The 12,652-nt window shown below is 38.5% G+C and overlaps 1 protein-coding gene across 4 annotated transcripts in view; it reads right to left on the bottom strand.

The window, feature by feature from the left end:
* The window catches only part of VRK1 (VRK serine/threonine kinase 1), a 77,924-nt gene that overhangs the window by 28,555 nt on the left and 36,717 nt on the right, over nt 1-12,652 (bottom strand). For all 4 annotated transcript variants that reach the window (XM_061159390.1, XM_061159393.1, XM_061159392.1 and 1 more), the window contains 3 exons: nt 11,482-11,537; nt 4,436-4,505; nt 3,487-3,574 (listed from right to left, as the gene is read on the bottom strand). In XM_061159390.1, coding sequence (XP_061015373.1) covers nt 3,487-3,574; nt 4,436-4,505; nt 11,482-11,537 — 214 coding nt within the window. The remainder of the gene's footprint in view (nt 1-3,486; nt 3,575-4,435; nt 4,506-11,481; nt 11,538-12,652) is intronic.

Genomic DNA, 12,652 nt, shown 5'->3' with positions numbered 1-12,652 from the left:
GAACAGTAAATGTCCCAGAAAAACATAAAGATTTTCAGTTTTGCCACAAAACCAACTCTGTCACCTTGGCCGAGTCACTTTTCTTGTTTGGGCCCCAATTTCCGTAGGTGTCAAACGAGACAGCAGGGCCTCACGCTTTCTAGGGTCTTCTCCAGCACCCAACTCTACACTTCAGTAACTACGCGTGTGTTTCCGTGTACTGTGCATCCAGCACACAGCACACTTCAGGGCACTGAAAAGCATCGCCTCGCCGCAGCGACTGGCTCATCTTTTGCTCTGTGAACCACTTTTACCTTTACAGAGTTTTCCACATTCTGAGCTGTCTAGTTAAACCATTCAATAAATCAATAAAAAACCAAGATGTATCAAATACTCAAAATCTACCAAGCTATCTTCTAATGGGAATAAGATTAATAATCACTGTAACAACAGCAGCTGACATTTACTGAAGTATGAGAAAGGCCCTATTCTAATACCAATACTTTAGATGTATTAATGTCAGTGCATTTAAACCTCCCATCACCCTGATGAGGCAGGCACCCCCATGAGCCCCGTTTTACAGCAGAAGAAAACTGATCATTAGTAATTTGTCCTTTAGGAAGTGGTGAATCTACGTCTTTGACCACACTAAATATATCAAAATAAACAAACATAAGTAGGACACAAAAATCTCACTTACATATTTTAGATTTCTAAGATAAAAACACAGTATGACAATTCTACAGGGAAAGGAAGAGCTAACAGTTAAAAGGCAATACGCCAAATAAAAAATCCAAAATTCTACCTATTCTCTAACTGGAAAAGAATTAGAGATCCTTCTAAACATCTTTTAATAAAATAATTAACATTTGTAGAGGCAAAGTTATTTGTCCCAAGTCATGTAATTAGTCAGTGGCAAAATGCCTTCACTTTTCTAAGACCTTCAGTGCCCCAACCTCAAACATCACAAAGAGGGAACAGTAATACTGGCTTCCTAACTTCCTCTGTACAACAGGTTTTGAGAGGTGAGCGGGGAGACCAAGGACACATGGATGTGTTTGTTTTTTTACAAATAAGTGATGTGATTGTGTAATTACTATAAAATAACACACAGGTAACAAAACTACAGCCTCTGCTGACACTCTGAAAGGGAGCTGAAGCACACGTGGTTTAATTCCACTGGAGATCTATCAACACATCACAGGACGGGGGGCTCTGTTTTTATTCACAGATCACCCCACCACTATTCTCAACAATCCCTCCATCTTCTCACCATGTCTGAACTATCCACATCAAATGAAGCAGGATTCTGTACACTGCACAGAAATCTCTACCACGTTCTTCCACAAAATTATTTCTACCACTGAGCACTAAAAGAAAAGGTACCTCCAAGTAACTTCTCTCAAGTAAAACCATTGATGTATACTTTCCTGGGGACTTGAATAAAACAATGCAAATAATGGCAATCTATAAATCAGCATAAATGATTTAATAACGATAGCAGCTAACATTTTTACGAGCCTAACACTGTGCTAAGCACTATATTCACATCACTTCAGATGAGTTACAGAAGGAAGTAAGGATTTCTGGCAGGGGAGGAGGGTGGGAAGGAGTCTTACTTTTACTTTTGTAAGAACTAAAATGATTGTTTCTTAAAAGCTTCAACCTAAAAAGTAAATCACTACCTTACAGGTGATGAACCTTCCCATTTACAAGATATCTGCAGCCAACTCTATGTCACAGAAGACACGGGTTCAGTGGTAAGGCCACCAGGAGTCAATGGGAGGTCAGCTGTACCTCAAACGTGTCTGTTCCTTGTTTAAGCACCTGCAGTAGCTTCCAGCCACCTATCGCACAGGCTCCAAACAGCCCTTTCACCTGTGTCTTCATTACCTGCCTCGGCCTCTTCCTCCAAGTCATTTTCTTCTCTTCCTCGTATGTGTCCAGTCACCCTTTCTTTGTTGAAGAAAGATGGCCACAAGGCCACCCCCAAGGCCAGAAGCCTACTCTGCCCCTGTGTTCAGGTCACTCCCCGCTTGAGATGCTATTCCTTGTCTGCAGGGCTTTTCTAAACCAGCAGTTCTTAATATCTGAGAGATTAAAGACCCCTGTGACAGTAAAGCCAACACTTACACATAATTCTGACAGCTTCACATTTAATGCTCTTATTACGTGGGGAGGCCTGACTCCGCTTCACCCATGTGGTGCCACAGGCAGACGGGAGGAGCGTACCCAGTCACACCATCTTAAGGCAAACACAGATGTGAAACCAAGGGTCTGTCTCTGGTACGCTCTACACTACTTCTCTAAAAAATTTCATGAAAACTACAGAAGCCTGTCCCAGCAAAACTATAACAAAATGTTATCTGGCCATTCCCCAGAGTTGCCAGGCTCCCTGGGAGGTGCCTGGGTTCCAGATCGGAACGTCCCAATGCAGAGTGCTGGCTGCCCACCAGCAGCTCCTCTGATTTCCATCGTGTCCGGCGGAGCCCAGCTGGGGTTCAGGCTCTCTATCCTTTCCCCCGACTCATCGCTGTGACCACCCTGCCCTTGCCAGTGGCTGGTTTAAGAATGATCACTGATAAAACTCCAACAAAGAAAACACGGAGGGACATCGGCCACAAGACCCCTGGGAATGGCTTCCCTGCCAGGAAACTGAAACTCACGAGAAGCAACCCTATTTTCTGCTGTTTGCATGGGGGACTGTTTGCATGCGAAGTCTAGAAACGGGCAGTCACCGTGAGACTGCACGATGGAGAATTAACAGAGAGCAAAGCCAAGGTAAAGCAACCCGAGCACGTGATGGGTGACTTAAAGAGGGCTGAGTCAGCTTTATCTTTACCTGCGGCTGCGAGCATCCTAACCAGTACACCCCAGTTCCAACCAAATCGACTCTCCAAATCTCAGCTACCAGCACTCCTGAATGACACTCTATTCATTCAATCAAATATTTTTTAGTGTCAAATTATGCAGCAAAAGCATTGGAGGTTTCCTCCAACTCAACTCTGCCAGCAATGTCCTCTCCTCTCTGAATTCCTAAGACACACACGAGGCAGAATTACACAATTTGGCACTTAAACTGGCCTCTGGTTGTTTCAAACAAGCTTGCTTTTTCTCATCAGCTAGACTGAAACCTCATCAAGGTGGGCAGATTATACTGATGTTTCTAACAGGAAATGCCATATTGAAGCCCGAGGGCTCCCTTTGACATACGCAACATGAAGTTTTCTCTTTGCTTGTTCGTTATTAAGGGAAAAAAAACAAGGCAGGCACGTTTGGCTTTGTGTTCCTACTCGTCAGCTGGGTTCCAGGCAGCTGCTACCACTTGGGACAAGCCCCCCAGACGAGGGCGAACACCTTGCTCAGCTCGGCAGAAGACACTCCACACAACGCAGGTGAAGGCCAGGCAGCACTGAGACAGGTGCTCTGTACATAATTCTCGACTACACAAACTGAACAATAAATGCTCAAAATGGAAGGAGAAAAACAAAACACACATGTTTTTACCTTTTTCCATTTTTGTCATGTAGACCAGACCCCCAGTACTTAGGGACACCCAGGTACTTCAGTTTATGGGTACGAATCCATTTCTGAACTACAAGTTAAAACACATGCTTGTGATTTCAGTTTTGTTATACATAAGCAGGTTTTTATATCTTCAAGAACAGAATGTGTAAGATTCCACCTTAATTCACAAAAAATAAGTGAACAGTACATAATAACCAATAAATGAAAGTACTTTACAACTGAAACATTTTTATTAACCTACAAAATTGTGCCATCCTGCCCTAAATGTTGTCTTTAAAATGAAAAATCTGCAAGACATTTTTTTAAGTCAAACCACAGCACTGCAATTAAGATTAATATCTCCAATTACCTAAGTGTCTACTTGTTTCCACAGAGTCTTACTTTTTACCTCATTCTAAAGGTCCTCCATCAGGAAATCAAGCTCGAGGAGAGACAGAGCCTCGAGAGAGATTCCCAAACCCTATACCAGCCTACCAGGAGACTCCCTGGATCTGCAGAGGGGATGGAATAGGAGGACAGGCAGGGTCAGGGGAGCTGCAGAGGTCTTGCCCTCTCCCTTGGCGGCCTGTTCTAGTGCATCGTGATGGCAACCCTGCAATTCAGAGTCTCCAGAACTTAGGAAAACACTCAAGAGCAGATTTGGAGATTCCTGAGCCATTCTCATGGGTTAGGGCTGACCCTCAGCTTTTAACACTATGTCCTAAATCATATATTGTTTATTAACTCTGTATTATCAATATAAGTGAAATCTTATCATAACAAATCCATTAAGAGATCAAAATTCTTCCACACAAATCTCATTTAAATACAGTCTATCTATAAAGTAAAAAAATAACAAAACCATAGTGCTCTAATCTTGGCTTAAAACAAAAAAACAAAACCAGTGCTAATTTTAAAAGTGCAAACACATGTGTACTGTATTTCTTACTTTGTTCTGGTTTGGCAGCTCGCTGGTAGAACTTTAATTCAGTAAAAAGAGGTCCATTATCACTGGGTTCCTTAAAATAAAAGAGTTCATTAGTACACACAGCAGTTAAAATTACTGAGTAATTTTCAATGAACCTTCAAAAACACTAATAAATCAATTTTCTTTCCAAACTCTTTGCGACTCCATGGACTATTTCCCCACCAGGCTCCCCTGTCCGTGGAATTCTTCAGGCAAGAATACTAGAGTGGGTAGCCATTCCCTTCTTCAGGGGATCTTCCCAACCCAGGAACCGAACCTGGGTTTCCTGCATTGTAGGCCGATTCTTTACCATCTGAGCCACCTAGGAAGCCCTCTTTCAACAATATGATTTTGATATTTCAGTTTATAAACTATGTTTGAGATTAAGTAAAACGCTTGGAAATGTTTCAGATAGTCTCAGTAGATTCCATAAGTCTTGTATTTCTCTCCTGTATTTCTCAAGGTTCATTTCTACATGTGGTAAACTATACAAAATCAGATATACAGCTTAATCTTTGCAGAAATTTAAGAAAAATTGTTAACCTTATTTTCAACCATTATTAAACTTTCTCTTAAGCAAAGATCAGCAACCATGTTAACTGTTTCACCAAGGAGCTACAAGATTATTTCTGAGATTTAACAAAAGTTTCAACACCTGATTTAACCCATTAGTGGCAAAATCCCATTCCTTTCCTGTTTCTCATTACAGTTATATCTCACATCAAAACTGGCAGGAAACCAATCTTATCACAAAGACAAGTGTTCTGGAACCCCAGAGCAAGCAAGCATGTCCACGTGACTAGATCCTTTGTTGACACTGATTCCTATGATTCTCAAAGAGGGAACCCTACAATTTATTCCCCGCATGATAAAGTTCAGAGGGAAATGAGGCTCAACAAGCACTGTTTTCCACCAACGTTAGTGAACTATACTCATTTCATATTTTAAGGGATATGAACAGTTAAAATTATTTGTAAAGAGGCTTATATTCACAAAAAAGTACTTGAAAAATAAGCAACATCAGCATCAGCTTGTTGGGAGTTTTGCCTAAACAAATAAATCTGGGATAGTGGGAAACATAATTTTGTGAACTTTCTAAACAGTAAATTTTGTCTAATAAAACTGATCAGTATTTATTTAATGTTTGGTAGTTTACGTTGATATTATCTTAATTATTAAGAGTCTGAAAAATTTTGAAAAGTATCAAATTTTCAAATAAGGAGGCTAATATTTCTAAACTAATTCTAGGGCTGCTTTCCTTGGGAGAAGTTTAAGAAGAAAGTTATTTCAGACAGAATGTCTGTGTAACTGGAGTTTCAGGGTCAGCGGAGCATGAGAAGAAGCGCTAAGAGAAGTCTACTACCTTATCTGAGAGAAAATTTGTAGAAATACGTAGATCTCCACAAATATGCTAATACTTAATATATGTTCACTTTTTCTTTATTCAAGATACTCTCACTGTCAGAGAAGTTAATTTTGCTCCTTAAAGTTTAAACAAAACTACTCTAAATACAGAGTTTAGTATCTCAGACTTCCTGTTATTCAGAAGAACAGAAATCCCTAATTAAAGTACTTACAGGAAGATTGATTAGACAATATGCAAAGAGTCAGGCAGCAGCCACTAAGAGTAAGTATTCCACACCAAAAGAGCAACATATATAACACTGGGATCAGAATCGGAAAATAAGCTAGCCTTATTTGTTACAGGCAAGCTTTGGGAGAGAATGGTATACAAGGGTTGTATACCACGTCTTAAGAAGTAGAAACTAACCAATATACTACGGTGTGCCAAATCACTACCTTGTGGATTCACAACCGCAAGTTTTGCCATAACCTGTAGTTCCTTCCCTTGCAGCAATGGGAGCTAGACAGACACTTGTGAATGCTGAGAGCCCATGGCTGAGAACAGGCCTGCAGCAGGAGTAACAGACTCAGTGTAAGAAATGGAAATTCAGGAGAGGAATTTTGGGAAGTTACTCTCCAAAGGCTAACTTTCAGAGTAGCTCATAACTCAGGTTTGAAAGGAGTTTCCTAAGACACATTCCTGGCTTATTACCATCTGTATAAAATTCTGATTTATTCAGTTTCAACCTATGTCATATCAACTTTAATTTTCAAGCTATCCTTCAGGCAATAATTTATTAAACTTATAATAATAAGAATCAACCTATATAAATCAAGCTATTATATTGAAAGTCCCATTACAATAAAGACTCTTTGATCTCATTTCATCCTTTTTTCTAATTCAATAAAATTCCATTATAACAAAATAAAGGACCTACTTCCTTGGCATTGCACTCCAGCCAAAGCTAGCTATTCCTGTTGAAGAAAATACCTTAACTCATAACTAAAAATTTTATTAACATACTTCAAATCTAAAATACTTTGCCAACTCTATAATAGCCAAGATTTAGAAAAGAAATTGGGACTGACATTTTAACTAGAATATCACTAAACGTTTCTTTAAGACTTCTAAGTGTCAAAATGAAGATGACAACAGAAAAAAAATTAAAATGTGATATATTTCAACGGCACCATCTAAAAGCAACTGGCTGCCATTTAAAAATGAAGCTGTATAAAGTTTCTCCTTCCTACCAAAAAATTATGGTATATGAATTGAAAATTCAGGTCACTTCTCATAACATCAGTGTGGGAAATTAAACATCAGTCTTCAACTTCTTTCCAGAGAACTTCGGACTACAGATACTTATCAGTACATGCTGGAAACAGACTGTAACATACAGAACTGTTAGAATATAAGATCCTAAAGCCTGACCTCTACCCCCAGTTCTGCTACTAGCTCACTGACATGACCACAAAGGGGGACTGAAGGAAGTAATCCATTATACAATCTATTAACAAGGAAACACAAAAGGAGGGACTTCCCTGGCGGTCCAGTGGTTAAGAATCCACCTTTCAATGCAGGGGACATGGGTTCAATCCCTGGTCAGGTAACTAAGATCCCACATGCCGAAAGGCAACCAAGCCCACACACCACAACCACAGAGAAACCTGCCTGCCACAAGAAAAGAGCCTGAGGGCCACAACTAAGACCCCGTGCAAATAAATACATATTTAAAAACACACACACACACAAAACCAAGTTACCATTTCTCTCTACACATTTCCTTTCCTGAAATAAAATACAGAGAATGTCTCTCAGTTATCCAGAGGCAGAGAATACAAGTTCACCATCACTGGTGACCCAGCACCATGACTCCAAGACTGTCCCTATAAGTCAATAAGGATTAAGGTCCTAAACAGAACCAGACACGGTCACTGAAGAGGACAGAGACTATACCTAGTATATACCTAAACATCTATCTTAAATATGTTAGTCGTAACTTCACTTCAAGACCAAATGTAAGAAATGCGTGGATTAGTATTTGGAGCTCCTGTGCATACCCGTTAACACTGTGAGTGCAGTAATCAAATGTTCTAATCAGTTTTCCACAGGGAGATGGAAACCCTACCAAAAGCACAGGGAACCTGGTGCCCCCGTGAATAAAAGGGTCCCCAGGCAAAGGTAAGCAGGAGCATGCGCACAGGATCCCACTGAAGAGAACTACAGTGCTCTAGGCGCCAGACCCCACCAGCGGCTCTCAACCTTGATGTACAACAGAATTTCTTGAGGAGACTTTACTAAAAATGCCAATAACCCAGCCCTGCACTTGGAGATTGTAATCATCCTATGTAACTAGAGCTGAGAACCACTTTTTGATTTGATATGCTATTAAATTATTAAGTCTAATTTCACATTAAAAATCAATTTGTCTTTATTTCTTAAATAATCTTTTTCCTTTCTCTAAAGATGAAATATCAATTCACTTTAGAAAATTTTGGAAATATTATATTTTCTTTCTATATATAGCTATCTTATAAAGTTACCTCTATATTATAGTTTTATATCTTGCTTTTTTTGGTAATTAATTATGAAGCTTCCCTAAAGAATAGTACTTGTTCTTTGAAAAAAATGATATTTAATAGCTCCTGATGTTTAAACAGCAAATGTTTATAAATAGTTCTGATCTTAATACTGGAAAGAGGTGATAATCATTTCACATGTTTGTATCTGATGAACCATTTTGACTTCTACAAAGCTCTATGAGAATAAAAGAACTGCAGATAAGTAATGAACAGAGCTATGGCGCTGCCTAGCACCAGTGAAGACAAATCACAGACAGGCCTACGCTGAAAGGCACAGACAAGAGCAGAAACAGGTGAATCAGCAAGCTGCAAGGTGTAAGCAATTATGGCCAAAAACTTTTGAAAAGGATAAAACAGACATTTAAAGGTGACATACACTTTAAAACAAGGTCCTTAAAATCTAGTTAGGGAGATAAAATTAACACATAAAAAACTAGAACAATAGTGCCATGAGAAGGAAATGAGCAAGTGAAATTGTAAAACAAATGGAAATATACAGAACGGGGGCTACAGGGGTTTAAAGGAGTTCAGGAAAGACAGGTATGAGGGAAGAAACGACCAACGGCGGTCACTAAACCACCTCTTAGAGAGGAAAACAAAAAAAGTCAACATTATTTTGCTTATGGCATTCTTCCAGGATCACAGACAAACCAGGACATTGAAAATGTTACTGAAATATTAAATGCAAGAGAGAAATCAGCTGAATATTTATTATCGTCCTAATTACAAAGAGAAGACGTAATATAGGCTAATGGGAGTAGAACTAAATTAGGAGACAGGAGACACAGAGTACTAACTAGGGCTGATAACAAATGGCTTTTAACTCAGAAGTGTAATTTGCTACCTTACGCAGTTAGGAAATACTTGTTTCTATCCATTTTCTTTCATAATTCTGTAAGCGAAAAAGATACCGAATAACAAATAAAATTCTTAGAACTACTCATAATGAAGAAGAATATTATAAGTCTAAAATAAAACATAATTTAAAGAAACCAAAGTTATACAGAACAAAAAAAGACACGGTTACACAGCAGCCCCACCTACAAGCCACGGCTCAGGCACTTTCCTCCAAGACCCAGAAATAACCGTTCAAGTGAACCAGATGCCAAGTGGTCAGAGGTAATCGCATTTTCTGAACCTCACTATTATGACAAGTTCCTAAGGGGACTTGCTTTCTTTCCACAGTGCAAACTATTTAAAGATCCTAAGAAGAAACTAATCTTACCCATAGATTTTAATATTTTAATTTGTCGTATCAAAGACAAATGCAGATAATATTCCATGCAAATTCCACGCAAATGACCCAATTTAATAGTACAAACTTTTGTTCCTCTGATATAGCAGCAAACTAAGTATTTCAAAGGAATTTAATGCACAAGAAAGAAGAAAAATCCAAAATGAAAAGGCATAAAGAAAAGTGAAATGGCAGGGGACACAAACCAATCACACCCACTTTAAAGTTACCCACATTGCTTCCACTCACGGGCATGACGGAGTAGCTGGGATCCAATTAGCCCTCTCACAATAAACAAATATGAACACTGGACAAAACACAGGAAAATTACTATTCTCAGACATCAGACAAAACAGGCAGTAGAGGACTGCGACTTCTACAGGACAGAAGACAAGCAAATGAGCCCCAGGACAGGACACCTGAGATGCCGTAGCGCCAGGAGGGGAGGCCAAGCTCAGCGCGCCAGGAAGCCTGAAACCGACCCAAACGCTCTCACTGCAGGAGTACTAGGAAAAATTAACAACTGATATCCCTCCTGAACAAAGATGCAAAAACCCTTAATGCAATATTAGCACATCAATTCCAGCATTATGCAAAAAGCATAATACAACCGTAACTGACTGGAGTGTATGTTAAGAATACAAAGTCAGTTTACTATTCAAATATCAATCAATATAAATGCCACATTAACAAAATAAAAGAAAAAAATCCTATGATTCATCTCAAAAGATGCAGAAAAAGTATTCAAAATAAACAGGCAAACTACAAAGTAGGAGAAAAGATTTACAACACATATATTTAAGAAAGGACTTGTATACAGAATAACTCTTACACTGAATTATAAAAAGCAAAACTGAGTTACTAAAAAAAGAGGGGGGAGGGCGGTGCCAGTAGACCACAAAAGACTGAAGAGGCTCCACAAAGGAAAATATATAAATTGTCAATAATCATAATGAAGAAGTGCTCAAAACCAGTCAGCAAGTAAATATAAGCTAAAATTATGAGACACTACTATACTTCTGATATCACAGTCACAACAAACCAACAACATACCTGACAATTTCAAGTGCTAAAGGGGACACAGAGCAGCCGGAATTCTCACATGTTACCGGAATTCTCACATGTTCAAAGTAACAACCACTTTGGAAATCTAGCTAGTACTTTCTTATAAATTTAAACATGCACCTTCCCTATAAACCAGTAATTCTAGGTACTGATCCAAGAAAAACAGTGACCACAGTATTCACAGAAGGGCTATTCGTAAAAGCCCCAAACTGGAAACAATCCAAATGTCTATCAACAGGAAATAGAAACTAACTCTAATATGGTTACCATATAATACTACGACATAAAGACTGACCAGACAACTGAGATGCCAACAAAAACCCGAGCCTTCAACACACTATGCTGAGCACAAGCAGTCAAGAGACGAAGGAAAGATAACGGAAAATGAAAAGAAAAACTGACCAAGTGTAAGTTCAGAAGTAAATGCATGACAAAATACAATAAAGTTCATTAAAGTATATAAAAGGATGTAAAAAAAGCATCTCGTCTATTATAAATATAGCTGAAACAAAAAGAATGAGCTGAATATTTTTATTCCACACCTGCAAACCTCCAGGCTTTCATGAATTTTCTCCACAAATACTATTGCCACTCAAACTCAAAAGAGAGGGGAGAGAATTTTTGAATTCAAATAATTTAAAACTATAAAGCTATGTTTTTCTCATTTAATAATTATGAAACATTATTTAAAATGCAGTACCTTATGGTTTAATTAATTCTAGTTATTAAAAAGAATGTTTTACAAAATAGACACAACACCCAAATCAGCGGAGAAGAAACGTCAGCAAGAGGCTTTCCTTACCACTTTCACAACGCAGGGTGCATCGCTGCCCACGGATTTTGAAGAATTCATATCAGCTGTTTGAAAAAGTGACATGTATAATATCAGAACAAGAAGTAGCACTATTATAGCCTATTACTAGCCCTTTATTAATATTTAGATCTGTATATCTATAATCTCTTGATAGAATAAATTTCAGTTCCCAAATATGTGTCTCAGGATATCATTACTGCACATTTCATCAATTTTAAGACTTTTTCCCCACAATTTAACATGTCTGAAATTAGAAGCCATCTTACAATTGCTGCTATCTTCAATGTGATCATCAATTAAGTATAGAAAACTGAGTTAAAGATTTCTTTAATTCAAAAGTACTCATGGTCTTTGATATGCTAATATATGCTCTGAATTCCCAAGAGGATGATAACTGATACAATTTCTTAAATTTAACAAACTAGGGAATCCTTTTAAGAAGTAGCATTAGGTAGGAAGGTAAGAAGAAAGGGAGCTAAAGTTCTAAAAAGCACTCGTTTGGGGTAAAGATAACTTCTCTAGAACAATGGTTCAGTAGACTGGCACTAGACCTTTGAAATGCCATCCAGTGTAATTTTAATGTGGCTGTCATATTATTTTGTACAAATAAGAAGCAGAGTTGCCCTTAAATGCTGAATTAGAAAAATAAAGTTTCCCATACTCATTAAACACGTATTTTTCACCAGATAACTATTACCTATCAGTGTCTAAGAAATTGATTTAGCAATGAACAGGAGCAAACAATCTCTACTTTTATGATGCTAACATTTCAGTAGCTGGACACAGACAACGATTAAAATATAAAGTGTGTTTGATGGCAGTAAGTACAAGAGAAAGAAAAATTAAGCAGGAAAGGAAGATAGAGAGTTGCAAGTTAGTAAGAGGAACCTCAGTGATAGGGTGTCACTGAAGCAGTGGTCTGGAGACAGTGAGGGATGGAGCCATGGAAATAAGCTGGGAGAACATTCCAGGCAGTCCAGTGCAAAGGCCTACATGTGCCAGAGAAGAACAAGTGTGGTGCAAAGTAACAGGGTACAGATCAGAAAAGCAGCCGAGAACAAATACAAGGACAGGTGACCCAAAGCTGTGGCTATCAATGAGATGGCGAGCCACTGGAAGGTTCTGAGAAGAGAAATGGTAAGCTCAGACTGATTTTCTC

Source organism: Dama dama, chromosome 13 (assembly GCF_033118175.1).
Source record: "Dama dama isolate Ldn47 chromosome 13, ASM3311817v1, whole genome shotgun sequence".
Lineage (NCBI taxonomy): Eukaryota > Metazoa > Chordata > Mammalia > Artiodactyla > Cervidae > Dama > Dama dama.
This window is presented reverse-complemented; position numbering and strand designations above follow the sequence as displayed.